This window comes from Harmonia axyridis, chromosome 1, assembly GCF_914767665.1.
Source record: "Harmonia axyridis chromosome 1, icHarAxyr1.1, whole genome shotgun sequence".
NCBI lineage: Eukaryota > Metazoa > Arthropoda > Insecta > Coleoptera > Coccinellidae > Harmonia > Harmonia axyridis.
This window is the reverse complement of record NC_059501.1, coordinates 16228969-16250611: the sequence shown is the minus strand read 5'-3', so window position 1 is coordinate 16250611 and position 21643 is coordinate 16228969. Positions and strand designations below refer to the sequence as shown.

Genomic DNA, 21643 nt, shown 5'->3' with positions numbered 1-21643 from the left:
TAAAAGAGAGCTTTGTCTAAAAGACGGTCGGAATATGTTCATGAAACCGGAGCCACAGTCAAACTCCATTTGAAGGCAATTTTCTAATGAAACGGTCTTTACCAATTGGCCCTAAGGTACAATTTTATACACCTTTACTACATGTTACCTACCAAAGTAGCCACAACCCAAACTCTATAGTCGCTTTTATTAACCTGTGTAGGGGACATACACAGTAACATTTTTAGGCCATAATAAAAAAATGACATAGATTTGGCCGTGGTGTGCTCTTGGGTTATGAAGTTATCAATCTTCAGAAATTAGCGGCAAGAATTCTAACCTGCTCGAGTCGAAGTTAAATCCTCCAAATAAGGACAGCTGCAATTCTATCGATCTCAGCAACGTTTCTTCCAGGCACGTTTAGCTCTTTCGTTCAATTATCTCCCATATTCCCTTCCCCCGACCGTTTAATGAAGTTATGGCAAAAGGCAACGGCTAAATCATCCTTGTTAGGTTCTTAATCGATAAGGGATCAGGATTCAGGTAAGCCACGGCCTAATTGTATAATCAGAAGACTACAGCTGGGAGGAAGAGGAACTAACCGTTCCGACGCGTAGCAACGTAAAAGGAACATAAAACCAAACAATTAGGAGTCCCTAATGATTCGGACTCTGCTGATATAATTAAAACCATTCTACTCGTAACGGTTAAGTGTTTCATATAAAAAGAGCCAGTCCAAATTCTCTTCCCAATCTCTCCTGATTAGGATTACCGCGTTTTATTACACTGGGTTTCGAGATTTTTTACGTGATGAGCCGTCTAGATATTGGTTTGTTTAAATTTTCCACGTCATAGCGCAGCCGTTGTCAAATTCCTATGTTTAGCCATCGAAGGTGAATTTCAAAGCATAGTTGCTACATGGTGATTTGTTGGAAATGGTGCTTAGTGTTAGAGTACGTACGTTAAAGTGATTCTAAATAACTTATAGTTCTTTATGAGGTATAGGCTGATTTATTGTTTTTCTTTGAATTTTTCAATTATTCATAACTTATGAACGACTCTTTGAATTTTTGTAATATTATGTTCGAAAGTTTTTTGTCCACTGTGGTGATTAACATTATCCTGCTTATGGCCAGGCGGATAAGCATTTTTGAATTTCATCTCGAATTGGAGGACTGATTAGTCATCATCAGTAGGTCAAATCATGTCGTTTTAGCCCATTCTTGGCTCAACATTCGAAAACTACTCGTATAAACATTGTGACTAGGGATTCATCAAGTCAAGTAGCTGGCCATTTAAACCAACTACTTGACTTAAAATCAAGGTTTCGAAAAAATACATACTTGAGCTTGACTTCATTTTAGATATTTACTGCTTGACATTATATCAAGGTACTTGATACTACTCGAGCACTTATGCACGCGTTACACGGCATATATTCCTGCAATCTCGTGCGCGCTTGGACTAAAAAGGGAATTCTCGAGCGCCGAGAAACTGAAACATTTGCCAGTGAGACTTTATTAGTAGTTTTCTCAAATTTCTATGAAATCAATTGTTAGATTTGGGTCGTTTCAGAAATATCTTTCCAAACTTGACCAAAATGGCCAGAAATTCTTTATCAACGCCAGCATCTACAGCTCCTGTTGAAAGACAATTTTCCAGAGCTGTTCTTACAGTTACAAAAACCCGCAATAGGTTAGGCGACAAATTTATAAGATGCCTCATGTGTCTTAGATCCTGGATGGAAAATTATGAAATCAAACAAAGTCTGACGGTTTATCAATATTAAGATACTTTTTAATTATTTTTTTTTAATGATTTTTAGTGATTTGATTTATGTTTCTATATTCAAAGAAGTTTATATTTTCGGTTCATTTATTAAATAAGTTTGATTAAAGTTTTTTTAACAAGGTTCCTTCTTATTTCATAATTTTTTTCATTGATGTGACAATACACAATAAAATTTCTGAAAATCAAGCATTTTGATATGATCCAAGTACTTAATGAATAAATATTTGACTTGACATTGAAAAACTAGTAGTTGACTTGAGCTTGAAAATCAAGTCAAGCCGTGAATCCCTAATTTTGACGAAATCATAGAGCGCTCAAAAATGCCGGATGAACACTAAAGAAAGGATATTTTCACACAGACGAAAATCTGCCTGTCAATCATTTTTTGTTCAAAAATGACTTCATGATTTCAAAACGATGGTCTGGAATCTTTCATTTTCGTGTTCTTTCAATTGAAAATATAATTCCCTCGAATAGAATCAGAAACTATCAACGATAAATGAGATTCACTACTGAAATGTGAATATTGTTATCGAGACCTTTCGACTATAGAAGGGCACATTCACGGAAGATACAGTTGGCTTATTCTCCCGGAAATAACCGAATTCATTCGGCTAAGTTACATAAGTTGCGAGAAAACTGAGGTGAAAATATCCTCGGGTTGTTATGCCTTCTAGCTCTGAATTTGCTGAAAATTTCTCACACCATTTCGTTCCCTCTAGAATTGCGTATGAAAGAACACCTGTTGCGAATACTTCTCGAAGTGAAGGGGATGAATATGGGTGGAAATAATATATTATTTATTGGAGGTGAAACATGGGACACAAATTTTCAGTTATGGAAAATTTCGGGTTGGGGTGATGACGCCACAACTTTAGGTAGATTGGTGGCCGAATATTTCCCGTAAAATGGAATGCTTTATTCGATAACTTGTTGCCAACTGTTAACGCTGGTTTGTCCCAAAAAAAATTTAGTGTACTGTATGGTTTTGGGTATCAAAAAATTCCTTAAATAGTTGAGACAAACAATGGACGTTACACCAAATTTATATTGCAATAACAAATAAATAAATATTCAACAAAATATTGAACCGAATTTAAGCAGAAATACCTCAAATATAAACAGGGTAATGTTAGACCAATACTGGCAAATGGAGAACATTAATTATAAAGAAGCATTAAGTGCAAGAGACTGATTTGCTTCATTCAACCCGGTTTTGAAGAGTTTTGATCGTCCCCTTCCAATCTCACTCAGGGGCTGGGGGTTCGTCCTTTTACGGTAGATTTTGCTTACGTTCAGAGCAGCTTGAACATCAACTTTGAATGCAAAAAACTCGGACAACTACTTTTCACAGACCCCTATGAAGGCCAAATCTATAACACCAAGTGCGTTCATTTTTGATAGGAATTGGTAGTAGTCTCTTGGAGCCAGGTCCGGACTATAGGATGAATGTATCCATCCGAGGTCATGAAGCTTTTGGAGCGTTATTGAACATATGTTCAATAACTTCAGGCCGCACATATGTGCGGCCTGAAGTTCTCCTGATGAAACAGGATTCTTCTCCTAACTGCCAATGCTGGCCGCTTCTGTTCGGTCGCCAGCATCAAACAATCGAGTTGAGCACTCGACATGTCGAAAAATGTTAAAATTCATTAAATAATCTAGCCTTCCATGACTACACCTATAAATTTGAGTAGGTTAAACTAAGTATCAAATTATTTTTCGCAAGATCCCCTCTTTCCAAAATAGTTTCAATTACAATAGTTCAAAAGTGAAAATCCTCAACCTCACTCGGAATTTATTGAATTATTGTACGACTAGTATTTTCCGAGTGAATTCATACTAAAAATATTCAGATAGTTTCCAGTTCGGTATATGGATCAGGTTCAGATGCAGAAATCAAGTTATTCCAAGAACGCAAGTAAACTAATCGAATCAAAACAACTTCGCTTTTATCTAGCTGAACGCAAAATTCCCACCCAGATGTGAGACCTATTTCAGATCATAAACCGAAAATATTGATTCACAACAATCCCTGAGCTTTAACACAAAAAATACCGAAAGTGATCTCCCAATTCTTCAATCGAATATCATAATATGTTCACGTACAATATTTTTTAAATTTGTCTTCTAGGGAGGTTTGATACAGTAAATCTCACCTCAAAAGAAAAGTTTTAAACAGAAATACAAAAAAAAAAAAAAGTGTATTTGATGACTTGGATCCTGAGGACGAAAATCAAAAAGATCCATTTTTTGTTGAACGCCGAAAATAACGAATTGCAGTAGATGCAATCTGAATCGTCATCTTCATCAGAATATGGAGTGCCATTCAGCCTATGCAAGTGTCAGTAGAAAAATAAAAATGTTTACGCTAATTATGTAAAAATTAGGTAGTGTTATGATAATGAAAGATTGATTACCTATTATTGCTTGTACCTTATTTCTTATTGTATCAAACCTCCCTTTTAGTGTATCAAGCCTCCCATGTAAAGGGAAGTGCGAGACACTTTGGAACGACAATTTCAAGAACTCATAATCAAGGTTGAAATTCCCATTCTCAGTTATTGAATATTGCTAAAGGTTTAAGTCCTTAAATTTCACTCTGACATAAGTGGATTGGTAAATGTTAAACACAAATTTTTTATTAACAGTTTTGTAAAAATGTATCAACCCTCCCCAGTCTCCCCTACACATCGAAAATTTTTTTGGTAGCTTTCGACGCGTTTTTCCCTTTCAATGTGAAATATGACAAACTTCTTCCATTGATACCTCCATGCTCGACGCACGATAGTCCACGACTGAACTGATCAAGCGCAGTATTTGACAGTATTGTCAAAGAAGGATTAGTGGTATTCGCTCACATCTCTACAACGCCGTATCGTACAATCCTATGTAACCAATAATAAACGAGAAAATAATACATAGTTAATAAAAAACCCGAAAATTAATTTTTCCCCAACCTAACATAACAAAGTACTGCTCCTAGGAGTGAAATGATTATGACTTTTTTTGGTGAAATTCGGTATCATAATGACATTTTGTAGGTTTTCAGCTTCAGGGTTAAACGTGATACGAGAAATTTTTCTGATTCTTCTACCTCACACCATGTAGGGGATAGAGTTGTATTTTCCAGCGTTTCCCGGAGAAATCCACTCCGTGTGATCTATTAACACTGAAAAAAAAGAACAATTCCTCCTTCCTGAGCGTTCGAAGTCGTTTATCTAAGTCAATCCAATTTTTCAATCAGAAAATTTCCCCTTCCGATAAATCAATCAGAACGTCAGTAATGATTGCTACTCTGGATGTTCCATATTGGCTATGGGAGTCCAGGTTTCGATATTATTGGAGATATCGTCAAATATTTGCCGAGGAAACAGTATTTGCAATGTTTGCTTTGCTCGGGGAACCGAGGAGTGACGTTTCCGAAATTTATATCAGATATTACGTTCCTAGTGTCGGTTTCTGGCGTATTTTTTTTTTATTTCAAAGAATGTACAGCATAATCCGTACTTGAGTGAACGAAAAGCGGGTCATAAATAATTCAGAAACATCGAGTCTGTGTTCTTGACTTCGATGGAATGTCAAAGGAGAAACGCGCTATTAGAACAGTCGAGTGGAATACTTCTTCTTGACTGCGGAATGGAATCTATTTAAGATTTCCATTTGCTTTTGACCCACTACCCTACAGAGCCGTATAACCCTGTATGGCTTTGCATTAGACGTCACTTTAAAGCTCTTCGAACAATGAGGATTTCGCATGCGGGATATTCGTGATTCCATATCCACATGAAATTGGAAAAGTTATCTCTTTTATCTTCTTCCATTCATAATGCATTTGTTTCCTTCCATGTAGGATTTCACTCATTCAGTTGGGTACGTTCAAGATAATAAAAGAAAAGGCTTCCGGACTCATCTCATAAAAGATGATAACTTCGCGATTATTATATTTACGTTGAATAATTTGATTTTGTTATGATGAAAATGATCTGAACTCAAATTAATCCAATAAAAAAAATAACAACTGTTTCGATATACTTTAGCTTCATCAGGTTAACATTTCTGGCAGTAAATGAATTGGGAGTTTAAGTAGGTAGGTACTGTTATGGTTTTTTTTAGAATTAAATTAAAAATGGAGATATAACTAGGAAAAAACTTACACTTACAAATTCCAAAATTGAAATATAAAAGATTCATTCAATTGTTCGGAATTGAGATCATTCATTTATAATAAATTCAAAATTAGAATTATATTTTTCCAATAGAATGTAATATTATTAAGAATTAAGAGTTGAAAAAATGATTGAAATAAGGAAAACTCTAAATTGAGTGACAGTATTGCCATAGACAATTTATAGTTAGATAAACTTGGCTGGAGGCAAGATTTTGGATCGACGATAGCCAAGATACAAGAAGAAGAAACAAGAAGGTAGACATCAGATAAAAATTTTGAGAAAAACTGGATGGAGAATTTTCATCGAGCTCCAAAAAGTAGACGACAAGTGAGATTTTTTTCATAAGAATCCCATTAAGTCATGAACCGTTTAGTTTTTACGTATGGCATATAGCTGAAATGTCATCGAAAAAGCTATCTAATCATGCAATAATATACTGGGTGTGACATTCGAAACAAGGAAGTAGTAGCAGGGCCGGCGCAAGCAATTTTGGCGCCTGAAACAAAGAATTTTTTGGGACCCCTGCAGAAAAAGTATCAATAAACACCACCCCCCCCAACAAAAAACATCACCTGCCCCGATGATAATTCGCCATTTTTTATTTCTCTCGCGTTTTTGCTAATCGTTCCTTTCTAAAGTCGTTTCCACTGGGTTTCTTTTTTTACGGACATTTTTACCAACAATAAATTCCTGGACTTTTTCGACGCCGATGAACAATGCGTAACTAATATGTCTGATTCTCACATACACAAGACACTGCGTACGATCGATGAAAGATTACCTATCACACTACAAGATACAAAGGGCGGCAAGCCATGAAAAGATTCGGAAACTAAATGGAATTAAAAACATAAGTTCCGCTGAAAACATTTAGCATTTATCAGCAACTAGTTTCGAATTCAGAATCGTAGGAATTTTCCATATGTTGAATGTGTGAACAACTTCCACGTAATTCGAATTGGTGTTTTTCGTCTTTGTGAAATACATTCCATCCCTCATTCAATTAAGGTAATAGGCAATGCTGTTTTTATTGGTTGAGTTTCCATGTGTTATTTATTGAACAGGCGGCTCAGTAAAGACGGTTTGGAGATTTTTATTGCAGGGAATGTTGATGAACGCATCAAAGCGGATCAACCTCATGTTGTTTTCAAGAATCAAGACTATATTTTTTCAGAAATATGAAACGGCGGCCACAAACTGGGCTAAATTGCCGCCCCTCGAAAAGAGGCGCCTGAAACAGTCGCTTCAGTGTTTCACCCCTAACGCCGACCCTGAGTAGTAGTCTGTTTCCGGTATAACCGGAAGTTGTAGAGATCTGAATATATTTTAAGGAGAAAGATCATTCTGTGAAACCCCAACATGCAAGTTTTCAGCACAAAATTGTGATTAGTTTTCCATAAACGTCTAATTGGTCATTGCGGTGAATCACCCTGTATAGGGTAATTGTAATGGGTGTTTTTTTCGAGGTATGTAACTTTAAGTTGGCATTACTATTCAAGATGGCGACCGATTTAACAGCTGTCAAGTGATTTATCCTCAGTTTGGTTTGGCAATTCATCATGAATAGACTCACGCCTGAACAACCCTTGCAAATAGTGCAATTTCATTTCGAAAATAATGGTTCTGTGCGGAATACGTATCGCCACTACGTCCATTTTAGCGATGAAGCGCACTTCTGGTTGAACGGCTACGTCAACAAACAGAACTGCCGCATTTGGAGTGAAGATAATCCTCAAGTGTATGTCGAAACACCGTTACATACAGAAAACCTGTCTGTTTGGTGCGCTTTATGGGCTGGTGGAATCATTGATCCGTACTTCTTCAAAAACGATGATGGCCAGAACGTTACAGTCAATGGTGATAGGTATAGAGACATGATTACTAATTTTTTCATTCCTGAGTTGAACAACCATGATGTCCAGAAGCTGTGTTTCCAACAAGACGGCGCAACATGTCACACAGCTCGTGCCACAATCGATTTTTTGAAAGACATGTTTGGTGACCGCCTAATTTCACGTTTTGGACCTGTGAATTGGCCTCCAAGAACTTGTGATTTAACACCGCTAGACTACTTTCTGTGGGGCTATGTAAAGTCATTGGTCTATGCGGATAAGCCACAAACCTTGACCATTTGGAAGACAACATTCGCCATGTTATTGCCGATATACGGCCACAAATGTTGGAGAAAGTCATCGAAAATTGGACGTCTAGATTGGACTACATCCGAGCCAGCCGTGGCGGTCATTTGCCAGAAATCATATTTAAAATGTAATGCCACAAAATTATCTTGTGGATAAATACAATTCATGTCAATCGAATAATCCATCGTTGTTTTATTGCAATTCAAAATTCTATAGCTCAAAAAAAAAACACCCTTTAATATGCTTTCGGGATGAATCACCCTTTATAGGGTGATTGTAGTTCCTCCATGTCCAAGGAAGACGTCTCTGGAATTGTCTAGCCGTCGAAACACATAAAATGGCGTGAATTCATCCCAGACCTATATTCCTGAAATCTGTATTTTCGGTGATCCATTGATATCTACTCTGAATGACTCAGTTAATGCTACCATTCTACGAAATGAAATTTTTCATCACCTGAAGATTCAGAAATATCCTCATTTTACGGCCAATCCGGAAAACATTACCCTCCGAACTCCATGCAATCTTTTCGAGGATATTTAGCCAGAAATGTGCAATAACCGTTATTCATAAAGTTCCCCAACTAATAAAATTACTCAGGTTAGATGGTTCCTGAATGGCCAACTCAGAAAATGGTAATGGCCCCACCGCGAAGCGTCATTTCCTTCTTGCATTCGAAAGAAATTACATTTTACAGGAGCATAACTAAAAGTTCGATTATGTGTCGTACTTATGGCTCAGATCCATATCATCTTTCTCAGGGAAAATGCGAGGCTTTGTGTGGCTGAATGTTCCATTCATTCATCTTGTTGCAGCGAATCCGGTGGAAAATACAATTTTCTACTTGACCAGATGGAATTGTTCGCATTTATACTGGCAATAGTTGAGATTCATCGAGTATGTGATTCAATCTTTTGGAGAACTGTTTATCCAGTTTCTGTGCTCGTATTCTGGATTCCTTTCAAGTGTCATTATCTCCTTCTCTTCGAACTAGTGTTCTTCTTGACCGGCGTACTGGACTGAATTGGTAAAATTATACGGCTTCTTCACCTCAGATGATGATGTGGTGAATAAAAGTGAATGGAGCACGAGCTGAGATTGTCTTCACGTTTCATTGTGTTTCTACCGAAGAAATGGGATGATGTAACTCTGAAATGTATTCATCTTTATTTTTATATACCTTGTTGTCCAATCAGCATTAGTAAATTTCAGCTTCAATATTTATGACGTTAATTAATCCTAAAATTTATCACCTTTAGAGTCATCTGGCGAGGGGACTTATATATGTCATATATGTTAGTTATCCAAATAACATAAATACATTTCAACTTATGATTGTGTCTAAATTGTGTGCATCTTTAGTGGCCATTCCTAACTGACACTATTGGAGCCATAGTGCACAGAAACTCACAGCTTTTATACTATTACAATAATAAAGCCAATTAATGACAAAAAAGTACAACCATTTGAAAATCAATGTATATCTAGAGATGAACAAGGAGTTGCATGCTCAAATAGACAAACTCAATAACTCAGTATCCTTCGAACTTTCACCTACCTGCAGCATTTTTACTGGTGAAATATTCGCAATCTGCAAGACCCTATTCAGCACCATGACGCCAGGTCAACATATAGCAATTTTCACAGATTAACTATTATCAATTCAGTCGATGTCCAACATCTACTCCAATAGCCCACTAATACAAAAAAATCAGGAACGATGCTATATGCTCAAAACCAACAAAGACATCTCTACGACCATAATTTAGATACTATCTCATGTAGGCATAGAAGGAAATGAAGCTGCAGACCAATCCGCGAAACTAGCACGATCCTCATATCTTCTCACCACAAATTTTCAGATGCACCAAGACCTTAAGGCAACAATAAAGTTGAAATCCCTTCAAGACTGGCAAACCAAATGGAATAGCAGAAATAACAAACCACATGCAATCCAGCCTGAAATCGATTCTTCGATAAAAATCAGTCTCAATAGAAAAGACAAAATAGTAATGAAAAGTTAAGGAATAGCACACACCAGACTGACACACGGCTACTTGATGTCATCAGAAGAACATCCTATATGCGATTACTGTCGAGTAACACCTTCTATCTAGCTGTCCACATTATGATGAACTCCGTCGTGGAATGGGACTCAAAGAAAATATAGAGGACAACCTTTGGTTTGCAACACAAATCTAAACAAACAAAAATTTCTGAAAGAATGTCAATTGTACAATCATATATGATGAATGTAACTATAGTATGTATTACGTTTATTTTTCTGTGAATACTCATATTTTTTAAACATTATTACCTTTAATACTAAGAGAAATTGAACATTGTACCATGTGTCAATGGCCTAGTTGTCGAGACACGTTAATTTAAATGAATTTAAAAAAAAATATTGAAAGAACCTAAACGCTGTAGAAAGTGTTGCGATGGCCACTTCTTAACCACGAAAGAGCAAACTGCTGATTTTATGGCCAAGCTTTTATTATTAACAATTCCAGAATAGTATACAGGGTGTTTCTAAATTGGGGGTACAATGGAAAATGATAGATTCCTTGGATAATTCTAAGAAAAAAAAATCTATAAACATGGGCGCACAAACTCTCTGTTTGAAAAATACAGGGTATTTCTTGTACTCCTACTTATGTGATATTATACGAATATTTATTAATCTTCGCTACAAAGTGGGTAAATGAGTACCAAAAATTATAATTAATTCATTCATTAGAACTTACGAACTGAATCTTCATATTAATTTGGATTTTTCTATGAATACTAGAGAATTGTTCTGTTTTTTTTTTTAAAGAGACCAAAAAGTGTAGTACTGGACTAAAGTTTTTTTCTACATTTTCTAAACTACCAATTGTCCACTAGAAGATGTTCTGGAGGAAAGAAGTGGGCTCTGTTCCAGAAAAATATCACCCTTCAGATTTGCATTCAAAATTAGCATATCACATGATGAAAACTTCGATTTGGAATATGCCAAATTTATGTTAATTATCTTGCGAAGGGAAGATGCTATGAGAAAAACCTGAAAAAATCCAACTCTAACTTATTTTTCGTAACATAATCCGAGGAATCTGTCATTTACGTTTGAACCTCCAATTTAGAAACACCCTGTTTGTCAAGGTCAGAATGAAAATCACCATTGGATTCAAATTGAATGTTTAGGTTTCAGATTTCTTCCCTTTCGAGCTCAAACAAATATCTCATGAAATGGCTAGTGGTATCACATAATGATCGTTTCGGAGCATTTAACAGCGGACATCGCAAGGTGCATTTTCAAAATGTTTTTCTACCGAGGATCGTGAGTAGGGTAATAAACGGTAAACGATAAAACGGAGTGTCAGCAGATTCCTAGGGAGGTTATAACAATCCAAGCACAGGTGAGTTGTTAACTGCAAAACGGATATTTATCGGCACATTCGTTATGGCTTATCCCTGATATTGTTCGAGGCACGAGGGGTTATCAGCGATTGCTCTGTACTGAACGCAACCACAAATCTATCGTCCTAAGTTGTTTATTCTTGTTTATATAAACCTGTTCGATTTACTTTAACCGCTGTTTCACTAACTGAATAAACATTTCTGTATCTATTGATCTCGAAACTTTACTGAGTGGAAGTCTCAATAAAGGGACTTATTGCATGATTGTAATTACCATTATATAATATTCATTCGAATTCGTATATTATAGGAAAATTCAATACCGTACCACGAGCTAATTACTCATTTCTGGCCAAACATTCAACAATTCTTATGGAAAAATCATATTTCCTACCGTCATTTCCATTTTACTGAACTCAATTAACCAGAGAAAACTCCCACGAAACTAAAGGCCGGTAAGGCTTCTGTCAGCACTTGAAAATACAGTTCAAAGAATCATTGCAAGAAGACTGAACGATGAAATAGGAGCATTGAATCTGATAATACTCGAGCAATTCGGACACAGATCTGCCACTACCGAATATGTTACGAATGATATCAGAGCAAACAAGCCACTGGACTATCAGACTATTAGATGTTGAGAGAACCTGCGACTGCGTTTGGCACGAAGAATTAGCCTACAAGATGAAGATGGCTGGCTATACTATAAAAATCTGCAAATAATAATAAACGACCTGAGAGAAATAAATTTCTTTGCGGAAATGAATGACTCAGTATCTTCAAACAGACAAGTAAAAGCAAGTAAAAGCCCTAATGTTCAGTTCTGAGACCTCTAATATACGACATTATATACATACGTCATTCCAAAAAAGAAAGAGAAATCTTCTATCTGCAGGTGATATTCTTTTACAGAGAGGAGACTAAGAGACTTGAGATCCACCCAAATCTCAGACCAGATGGAGAAAAAATGAAATGTGAATATGAAGTCAAGTATCTAAGTGTAACAATAGACTTATATCAAAAAACCATATGAATATGCAGTGAATAAAACAAATGTAGGATCTAGCATACATTATCCACTAATAGGGAAAAAAAGATAAATTAATCAAAATGCAATGATCGAGTTATTTGCAAGACCTTAACTAACATATGTATCGGAAGCATGGAACTATGAAGGCAAAAGCCATATCAAGAAGAAGATAGAAAATAAAGCTGTTTGGATTGCCTGGGAGCTGAAGATTATAAAAAACGCATTTGGAACCTTTTGCATGAGGCTGGTCTCAAGAAGAAGCTCGATGTATGGGTACCACATGAGTTAACGCAGAAAAAACTCATGGACCTAATTTCTATCAGCGGATAGCTGCTGAATCATAATAAAATCGACCCATTTTTGAAGCGGTTAGTGATTGGTGATGAAGGGAGAATCACTTACGACAACGTCAAGTGAAAACGGTCGTGGTCGAAACGCAGTGAGCCGGCGGAAACGGTGGCCAAGCTAAGATTGAGTGCCAAGAAGGTTTTGCTGTTTATTTGTGGGTATTAGCAGAGAATTATCAACTATGAGCTGCTCCCCTATGGGAGAACTGTTGACTGAGTACTTTAATGTCAACAATAAGATTCTCTGAAGGAATCAATCGTCCAAAAGCAGCTAGCTTTGGCCAATAGGAGAGGAATTGGGACAAGGTTAGACCACACACATCGATAGTAACTCGCCAGAAGCTCTGGCAGCTTGGTTGGGAGGTTCTTATGCATCCACCTTATAGTCCGCACCTGGCACCAAGTGATTACCACATGTTTCTGTCCATAGCGAACAATTTTGCTGGTCAAAAATTAGCTTCATCAGAGGCCTGTGAAAATCGACTGTCTCAATTTTTCGCCAATAGAGAGAGAGGCCTGATGATGTTAACTTCGAAATGGCAACAAGTTATCGAACAAAACGGCGCATATTTGACCTTAATTTGGTCATTCTAACTATAGTAAATAAAGCTACATTTTTCATAAAAAAATCATGGATTTATTTTTACTACACCTCATAATAAAACTTTTGGAAGCCAAAGCCAATAAGGTAGAAATAAAAGTGATATTATCCAACTTCCGATAGGAGACAGCACTAGAAGAAGTTATGATAGGTTGATTCAGTCATTTCTGCTCTCTATTGTAGATTACTCGTTCACAAACATTTTCAAGGACAGACAATAGAGTAATCGATTTTGAAACATGCGAAATCCTTCGTTAAAGCCCTTACTCGTTCATTTTATTGCGATTCTTTTTCTGTATGTTATCACGAGAGGAACCGAATCTTCGAGGACCGTAACGTAAAGGATACGTCGAACGGAAGTAACTCAAACTTTATCATATGTTTTATGGGGAGGTTGAGCTCGTAAACATGCCTTTATTTCGATTTTGTTACCTGTTTGCATCCACCGACAGGGAAGTAGATTGCTCTTTTGCGCTGCAGGAGAGGCAGTTCACGGTGCAATAAAGGAAAGTTTGTTACGACTTTTTCTGCCTTCTCGTTCTTCACTGTAGAAAAAACTACTGGAACAACGAGCGTGATTTGGTTGTAAAATATAGCTAATGGAGGTTATTGTTTCGGAGCAGGCGAGATGAAGTGCTGTCGGGAGATTTCGTCAATAAAATGATGCATCTAGAGGAGTGTGATATGGAATGCATGCCCTTCAGGGAGCTGGTTCCGCAGCCAATTTATATGTATATGTGTGTTATATTGCTGTTATGATATGTTATGACATATAATAATATATAGCGGTTTTTTGTTTTCGGTTGGAAGGAAAATTGGTTACAAGAAGCGCTTGGGTACAAGGAATGCCTTGTGTAGTCTCGATACTTTACTGGAAAAATGTTGAAATCGGAGGAAAGATGTTCATAATAGGTTTTCCAATGAAAAATTTCATTTTGATGAAAAAAAGGATATATTTTAAGAGAAACCCTTTATTGCGTTGTAAAGAGTAAGGCATGTCATTAAAGATGGAAAAGATATTGGACAAATGGCTATGGGTGCCGTATCATATTCTTCTCATGAAATTTTCCATGACCAATTCGCATATTTGCATTGGCATAGACTTCATTTTTCAATTGGCTCAAATGAGAAAGATAAAAGATATTAAATCACAAGATCTCGATGGCCAACTGTGATCACCTCTTCGGAAAAACACGACCAGGAAGCTTTACTTGCAATATTGTGATTATTTCATTGATGTGTGACACGTTGCACCCTTTTGTTTAGAATTAACGTCGTCCTCATCAATTTCTCTCAAATCCGGCCATGAAAAACCATTTATCATGGCTCGGTAGCATAATTCACCGAAGAAAATTTTTCAGAATCATTTGGATGCATTCAGCGGGCATGAGAAGTTGCTCTTGAACGACCGGCATGAATTCTTGTATAATATATAGAATTTTAAGAGGCTAATGACTTAAGTCTTTAAACTAATAACGGTCTAATGTTGTTTGTAAAATGCTTGGTTCCCAAGATCGACGAGGAATTGACAAATCTAGGTTTTCGTCAACAAAATGGCCTACAGTAGGAAATTTTTCAGTTGTTCTAGAGCAACTCGCGATTTTGATTCTCCACATCGCAAACTTGCCTAACAGCTCAAACTTCTCCACCAGTTTCAGTATTGAAAGTCGAGAAGGTGTTTGAGGATGAAGGTGCTTTAGTTTTGCGAACTATGACTACTTATTTTTCAACCTTTTTGTAGTTAATTTCAATCATTTTAATTGATTACGAAAATGCATTCGATAAAGAATAAAAACCAATAGAATCTTTGAGTAAAAAGGATTCGGACAAAAAAAAATCAACATGATCTGAAGTTCGTATTGAAACCAGAAAAAAATATCAAAATAGAATAGGACATATCGGGGGGAAATTGAAATTTAAAGAGGAATCAGGCAATATTATATACTCTGAGAAAATTTTTAAGGAGGCACTGAAGGACATCGAAGACAGTATCAAGGTTTACGCGTGATACTGAACAACATAAGAATATGGCATAATAATTAATGATAATCTCGAAGATTAATGATATAACATCCAACATTGTTCTGAGGGACCCAGGCAAAGGATGGTTGAACAAAAGCAAATACTTGGGATGCTAGATAACTGACAGTCTAGAAGTTGACATCGAAATGAGATCAAGAATATAGTATGCCCGATCTGCATTCAATCGAATGAAAATGTGTATGTCGAAACACCGTTGCATCCAGAAAAACTGACTGTTTGGTGCGCTTTATGGGCTGGTGGAATCATTGGTCCGTACTTCTTCAAAAACGATGATGGTCAGAACGTTACAGTCAATGGTGATCAGTATAGAGCCATGATAACTAACTTTTTCATTCCCGAATTGAACAACCATGATGTCCAGGAGCTGTGGTTCCAACAAGACGGCGCAACATGTCACACAGCTCGTGCCACAACAATCGATTTATTGAAAGACACGTTTGGTGACCGCCTAATTTCACGTTTTGGACCTGTGAATTTGCCTCCAAGACCTTGTTATTTAACACCGCTAGACTACTTTCTGTGGGGCTATGTAAAGTCATTGGTCTAAGCGGATAAGCCACAAACCCTTGACCATTTGGAAGACAACATTCGCCGTGTTATTGCCGATATACGGCCACAAATGGTGGAAAAATTCATCGAAAATTGGACTTCCAGATTGGACTACATTCGAGCCAGCTGTGGCGGTCATATGCCAGAAATCATATTTAAAATGTAATGCCACAAGATTACCTAACGGATAAATAAAATTTATGTCAATCGAATAATCCATCGTTGTTTTATTGCAATTTAAAGTTCTATAGCTCTAAAAAAACACCCTTTATATGAAAATGACAGGAAACGGTCTACTTTGGACAAGTGTAAAGAATTGGTTAGTATCAATTGATCCAGATGATCATAAAGTGCAAAATTGAGGGGAAAACGAAGTCCAAGAAGGAGACAATAATCCTGGAGGAAGAATTAGATAATGAGATACTGGACAGGAATGAATGTCCAAACGAAGGAAGAATTTACCATGGATATCACCAATCTTCACTAGAAGAAACATTAAAAGAAAAAGGAGTTTATCATCAGTGAGTCGAATAAATCAATTCAAGAAAAGCACAGAACTGTATACAGGGTGTCTACTGTAAAAAGTCCAAAACTTCAAGGCGACATTTGATATGTGATTTTCAACAAAAAATGTCTTTAACACATGGTCGAAATATTGACAATAATTCTTCAATTCGACATTTTGTGTTTTCGTGAAATATCTTTTTTTATAAAATCAATCACACTCCAGTTATCCTTGAAGCCCCATCAAATTTGATGACATATCTCGAAAGAGAATGGAATTGACTATAACACAAGACTGTTTTGTGCCACAAAATTCCTTAATGCGGGCGTGGTGAGCAGATAAACATAACTATTCTTTGGTGAATAATATCAATCAAATTTTTCCAATAGGTTTATCGTTGAAAAATGAATGATTGTGAACATGTTTTTTTGTCGGCAAAAACTACCCTATTTAGTGATCTTTAGAATAACATATCAACTTTTGTACTAGCTGCTTGTTTTCTACCTCAAAATCATAGAGAACAACAAAAAATAAAGAATTAGTCAAACCTGGTTTTCTTCTATTTTGTAGCTCTTAATGATTGAATCAGTGGTTTTCTCTGATTGAATATTGAAGTTACTCTCACTAGAACTGTTTAGATTTATCTGTCGAGTCGAAAGAATGAACGTTATTTTATCAATACATATTGAAGAAGTTATGAGAAAGGGCGAAATGCTGAAAAAACTCGGTATAAATAATTAAACAACGAAATGCGTTATGTTTCCATACGCAATAAATACAAGTCAATATATGCATACATAAAAATCATTAATCATTTAGTCTCTAGTGAATCATGTTTTGTGAATGGTGTATATTCTGAACTAAGAATCATTGGATAAATTTATTCACGCAGTGAAAACGAAATATATTCCCTACGATGCTTTTTTTTTAAATTTACGCAAGCTACGATCGTAGTTTATGAGATTTAATCATCAGAACCAGAAACACATAGAGAAACCAATTTGAAAAAAATACATTATTTATCAAGAGAACTAAATCCGAACCTGTACACATACGCCAGCCACCACAACACTAAATCCATAGGATATAGGACTCGATTTTAACAGTGAATTCTGCAACTGATCTCCCAATATCGTAAAGTATTCTTATCGGGGGTGTTCAATGCCAGCGAAAAAGGCTGAAAGGAATGGACTTACGATCCCGAAACATGAACGCATAGAGTCCAAATAATTTTCTTCTCGGAATCTCGGCTCTTTTTCAGGCCACGTAAAAAAAAAATCGGTCGATAATGAGTGGGTTTTTCACGATTTGGAAAATGCTCTGAAACCGAATTTACAATTGCGTGAGATGCCAAAACATTTTCATGAATTACAATAAATTAATATGGGAGTATTCTCTTATTGGATATGATTCGACAATAAGGTTGTTATTTTTCCCTTGCAAAAGTAGAATTCATCAGAAAAAATTGGCAGAAGTATTGCTCGCTGTATTCTCCTATTTATTCTGTATCATTGTCTGAGTTAGAGACAGCTTAATTATTCATAACACATCGGTTATTTATTCAGATACTGACCTCGCTCAACAATGTTTGTTTTTCATATCAGGAAAACCTAATTTTTCTTCCAGTATAAATATGTATAGTCTAGTACAAAACTAATTGAGTTTTTATACAATTTATTCAGCAGAATATTCATTCCTCGTTTCGTTCTACTCCTTGAATCCTCTGTCTGTGAAATAAGTAGTTACATTTTGATTTTTAATTGAGAGAACAATAACGAGGAGACCTCGAAGCTAACTCAAGATTTTCTGTCATTTCTGTCGAAGGTTATTGTTTTCACGTGCAATCTTATGAATAATAAATATTGAAAATGATGACAAATCGACTATCAGTATATAAATAAAGCCTTATCGTTTGAGTCATTAAGGCACCCAAATCCTTAACAAGTGCGCAAAAAAGTGTATGTTCACGCTGGAATATGGATATAAATAATTCCAGATAAGCACTGACATAATGATTCATTAAATTTGTTTAAAAATGGAATATACAATTCTGGGTAATGTTTTTTAAACCATTCATGTTAGATCTCAAATTGACGTAATGCTATATCAATATTCTGCTATGAATATTTACGTTCTTCCATTTTGATATTAGGTACATGGAAAAGTGACATGTAATGGATGAAAGTTGATATTAGGGATGTAATAGAAGTACATTCACCCGATTTACTGGAACCAAAGTCGAAATGGGAGTTTTCAGCCCTCGTTTTCAACCTGAATCGTAAGCAAATGGGGGATGTCTTTTCAATTCAAAAATAATACGAACAAACATTGACTTTATCTACAAGGTGAATAGTGCAGTGGCGTGCAGATAAATTTTCCATTCTGGAAAAAGTACCTTTTCGAGCGGGACTCGAACACGCAACCTCCAAATCACTAATTCACCGCTCTTACCACTAAGCCACCGAGGAAGCTGAAGGCTCACCTCATACAAGGAATCACTTTCTCAGAATCGAATGTTAGTATGTAATATTTCGCGAACTATATACAGGGTGTTTCATTGGGAAACGGAAATACTTCATAGGTGCATAGGTGGCATCAAAGCGGTTCTGGAGATACCCCATTTATTGGGTCTTACTGTCTGCAAAGCCGAGATACAGGGTGTTTTATGAATTTTGCCCATTTCTTTCTGAGGCCATATCAAACGAACCACTTGGTATATTTTCTTCTTATTTGGCAATATTTGGCAAATATGTTCCTAATTGAGAGCCCAAAAGTATCATGCAATAACCACCTTGAAAATCCGGGTCCGGAAAAATTATGAATCGTTTGAATTCTGAAAAACTTCACGTTTACGTTGAAAATTTGTGCAGTAATGAGAAACGACGAGAGAGTAACTCAAAAATAAAAACTGAAATAGTATACAGCTATAAAAAGGAAAACCAATGTGAAAATGAATTACAAAGTAATGTTGAAATATTTATGGATCCAATATTTTTGATAATTCATTGTTAAAAGTCTCTTCAAACCACTTTCGGGTATCCAAGTTCTCAAAAACTTCACTTTTAAAATTTGAAGTACACGTCTCAGTTTAGTTTTTAGTGGTGTTTCCGAATATTAAAATAAATTTTCAAAATTTCGATGATTTATTTCGAGGATTCAAACGATTCATAATTTTTCCGGATCTGGATTTTCAAGGCGGTTATTGCATGATACGTTTGGGCTCTCAATTAGGAACATATTCGCCAAATATGAAGAAAATATACCGGGTGGTTCGGTTGATATGGCCTCATAAAGAAACGGGAAAAATTCATAAAACACCCTGTATCTCGGCTACGAAGACAGTAAGACCCAATAAATGGGGTATCTCCAGAACCGCTTTGATGCCACCTATGCACCTGTGAAATATTTCCGTTTCCCAATGAAACATCTTGTATACATTTTATATTGATTTTGGTAAAATCTGCTGAAAAAACTCACCTTTGGAAAATACCTACTGAAATAATTGAATTGAAATAGAAGAAAAACTAATTTTCAGAACTTACGTTCTTGCTTACTTTATAAATAATCATTTTTGGAAATGTTGATTAAAAGTCAATATGTTCAGTGTTAGTAATGAAGTTAATCAACAACTCCTAATTATCAGTTATGGCAGATCCATAAGGGCGTAACGAAATTTGCGAGGAAATGAACCGAGGAGATGATCAGAACAGAATTTTCGTATCTTCAATCAATTAACGATCCCACCAGAGTAAAAAAGTAGCAACTTCCCAGTTCGTTATTCTGGAAAAGAAAGGGAGAAACCATTGATTCAATTAATCTTACCGTTTCCCTGGTGTTTTTCATCTGTATGCTGCCCTTCCACCACGTTATGGTTGGAACAGGTCTAGAGCCAACCACTTCACAGCTGAGCTCGTAAGTGTTGTCGGCGGATAATGGCTTATTTTCCCCGATGAGCTTCACCCATAGAGGTTTAACTGAAATGAAAGTAGATAGCATTAAATATGATGATCTTTTTTCCTGTCTAGTACATTATCCCACAAGAGATTGGACGATTTCTATTATCGGGAGAATCTATATATGTAATCTCATTAATGTGATTTAATGATTTCTATCTAGACCCTCTTAGGCCCTTATGAGATCCTTCAGAAACAGTGGCGGCGCTAGATAAAATATAGACTTCGGCGATATGACCTTTACTAGGCTGATATCGGAATTAGAATTAAACTGATGTCTGTGGACATTAGCTTCATTTATATTGAAAAATAATAGTATATTCTGAAACAAGTTGCAGAATGGGCTCCTATTCAAACACGAATGCGAAATCCGAAAACGAGCGACGAAGAGGCGAATTTTCGAACGAGAAGAGTGTTGGAATTGCACTCTGCAACGAGTATAAAACGATATTTTCTCTATTTCAGTCAAATTTTGCGATATATTGTTGAAATTCAATAAAATATTCAGATTATATATCCTAGTGACTTTTCTATTGTATCTTGGCAGTTGGTGTGACTGTAACGGAAACTGACAGATCACGGAATTTGAATATGAATCGTTCGATTCGAATTTTGAAATAATTTACAATTACGCATTAAATTCGTGAATTATGTCTGACGAAGTCGATTTACCACCATCAGAATCAAGAGAGATTGGAATAATGTTGCAAATCATTTCACTACATATATCCAAATTATATTATATTGATAATTATTGACGTTTGTTGAAATTTGATAGGATTGGAAGTCAGTATAGACAACCCCAAAACGAAAAATATATCTGAAAACGATCCATTGCTCAGAGGTATTATTATTATTTGAACTGGAGTCGTTGTGGCTCGGTAAGCCTTCCGGGAACTGCGACCATGTAGACCTTTTGTTCTGCTCAGAGGTAAAATGCTTTCCCTGTTTCATTTCTTCCTTGGTGAGCTAATGTTTCTCATATTTTCATCTATTCATTTTCATTAGTGTTATAAATAAAATAATAATGATAATAAATTGTATTAGTGTAATAGTATAATAACAATCGATATATGTAGTATATATATTATTAGTTCTGACGTCTGAGAACCCTTTACTTATTTTCTATTGAT

The 21643-nt window shown here is 36.0% G+C and overlaps 1 protein-coding gene across 2 annotated transcripts in view; it reads right to left on the bottom strand.

The window, feature by feature from the left end:
- The window catches only part of LOC123683162 (synaptogenesis protein syg-2-like), a 554553-nt gene that overhangs the window by 95982 nt on the left and 436928 nt on the right, over positions 1 to 21643 (bottom strand). For both annotated transcript variants that reach the window (XM_045622065.1, XM_045622072.1), the window contains exon 6: positions 20380 to 20531. In XM_045622065.1, the coding sequence (XP_045478021.1) occupies positions 20380 to 20531 (152 nt within the window). The remainder of the gene's footprint in view (positions 1 to 20379; positions 20532 to 21643) is intronic.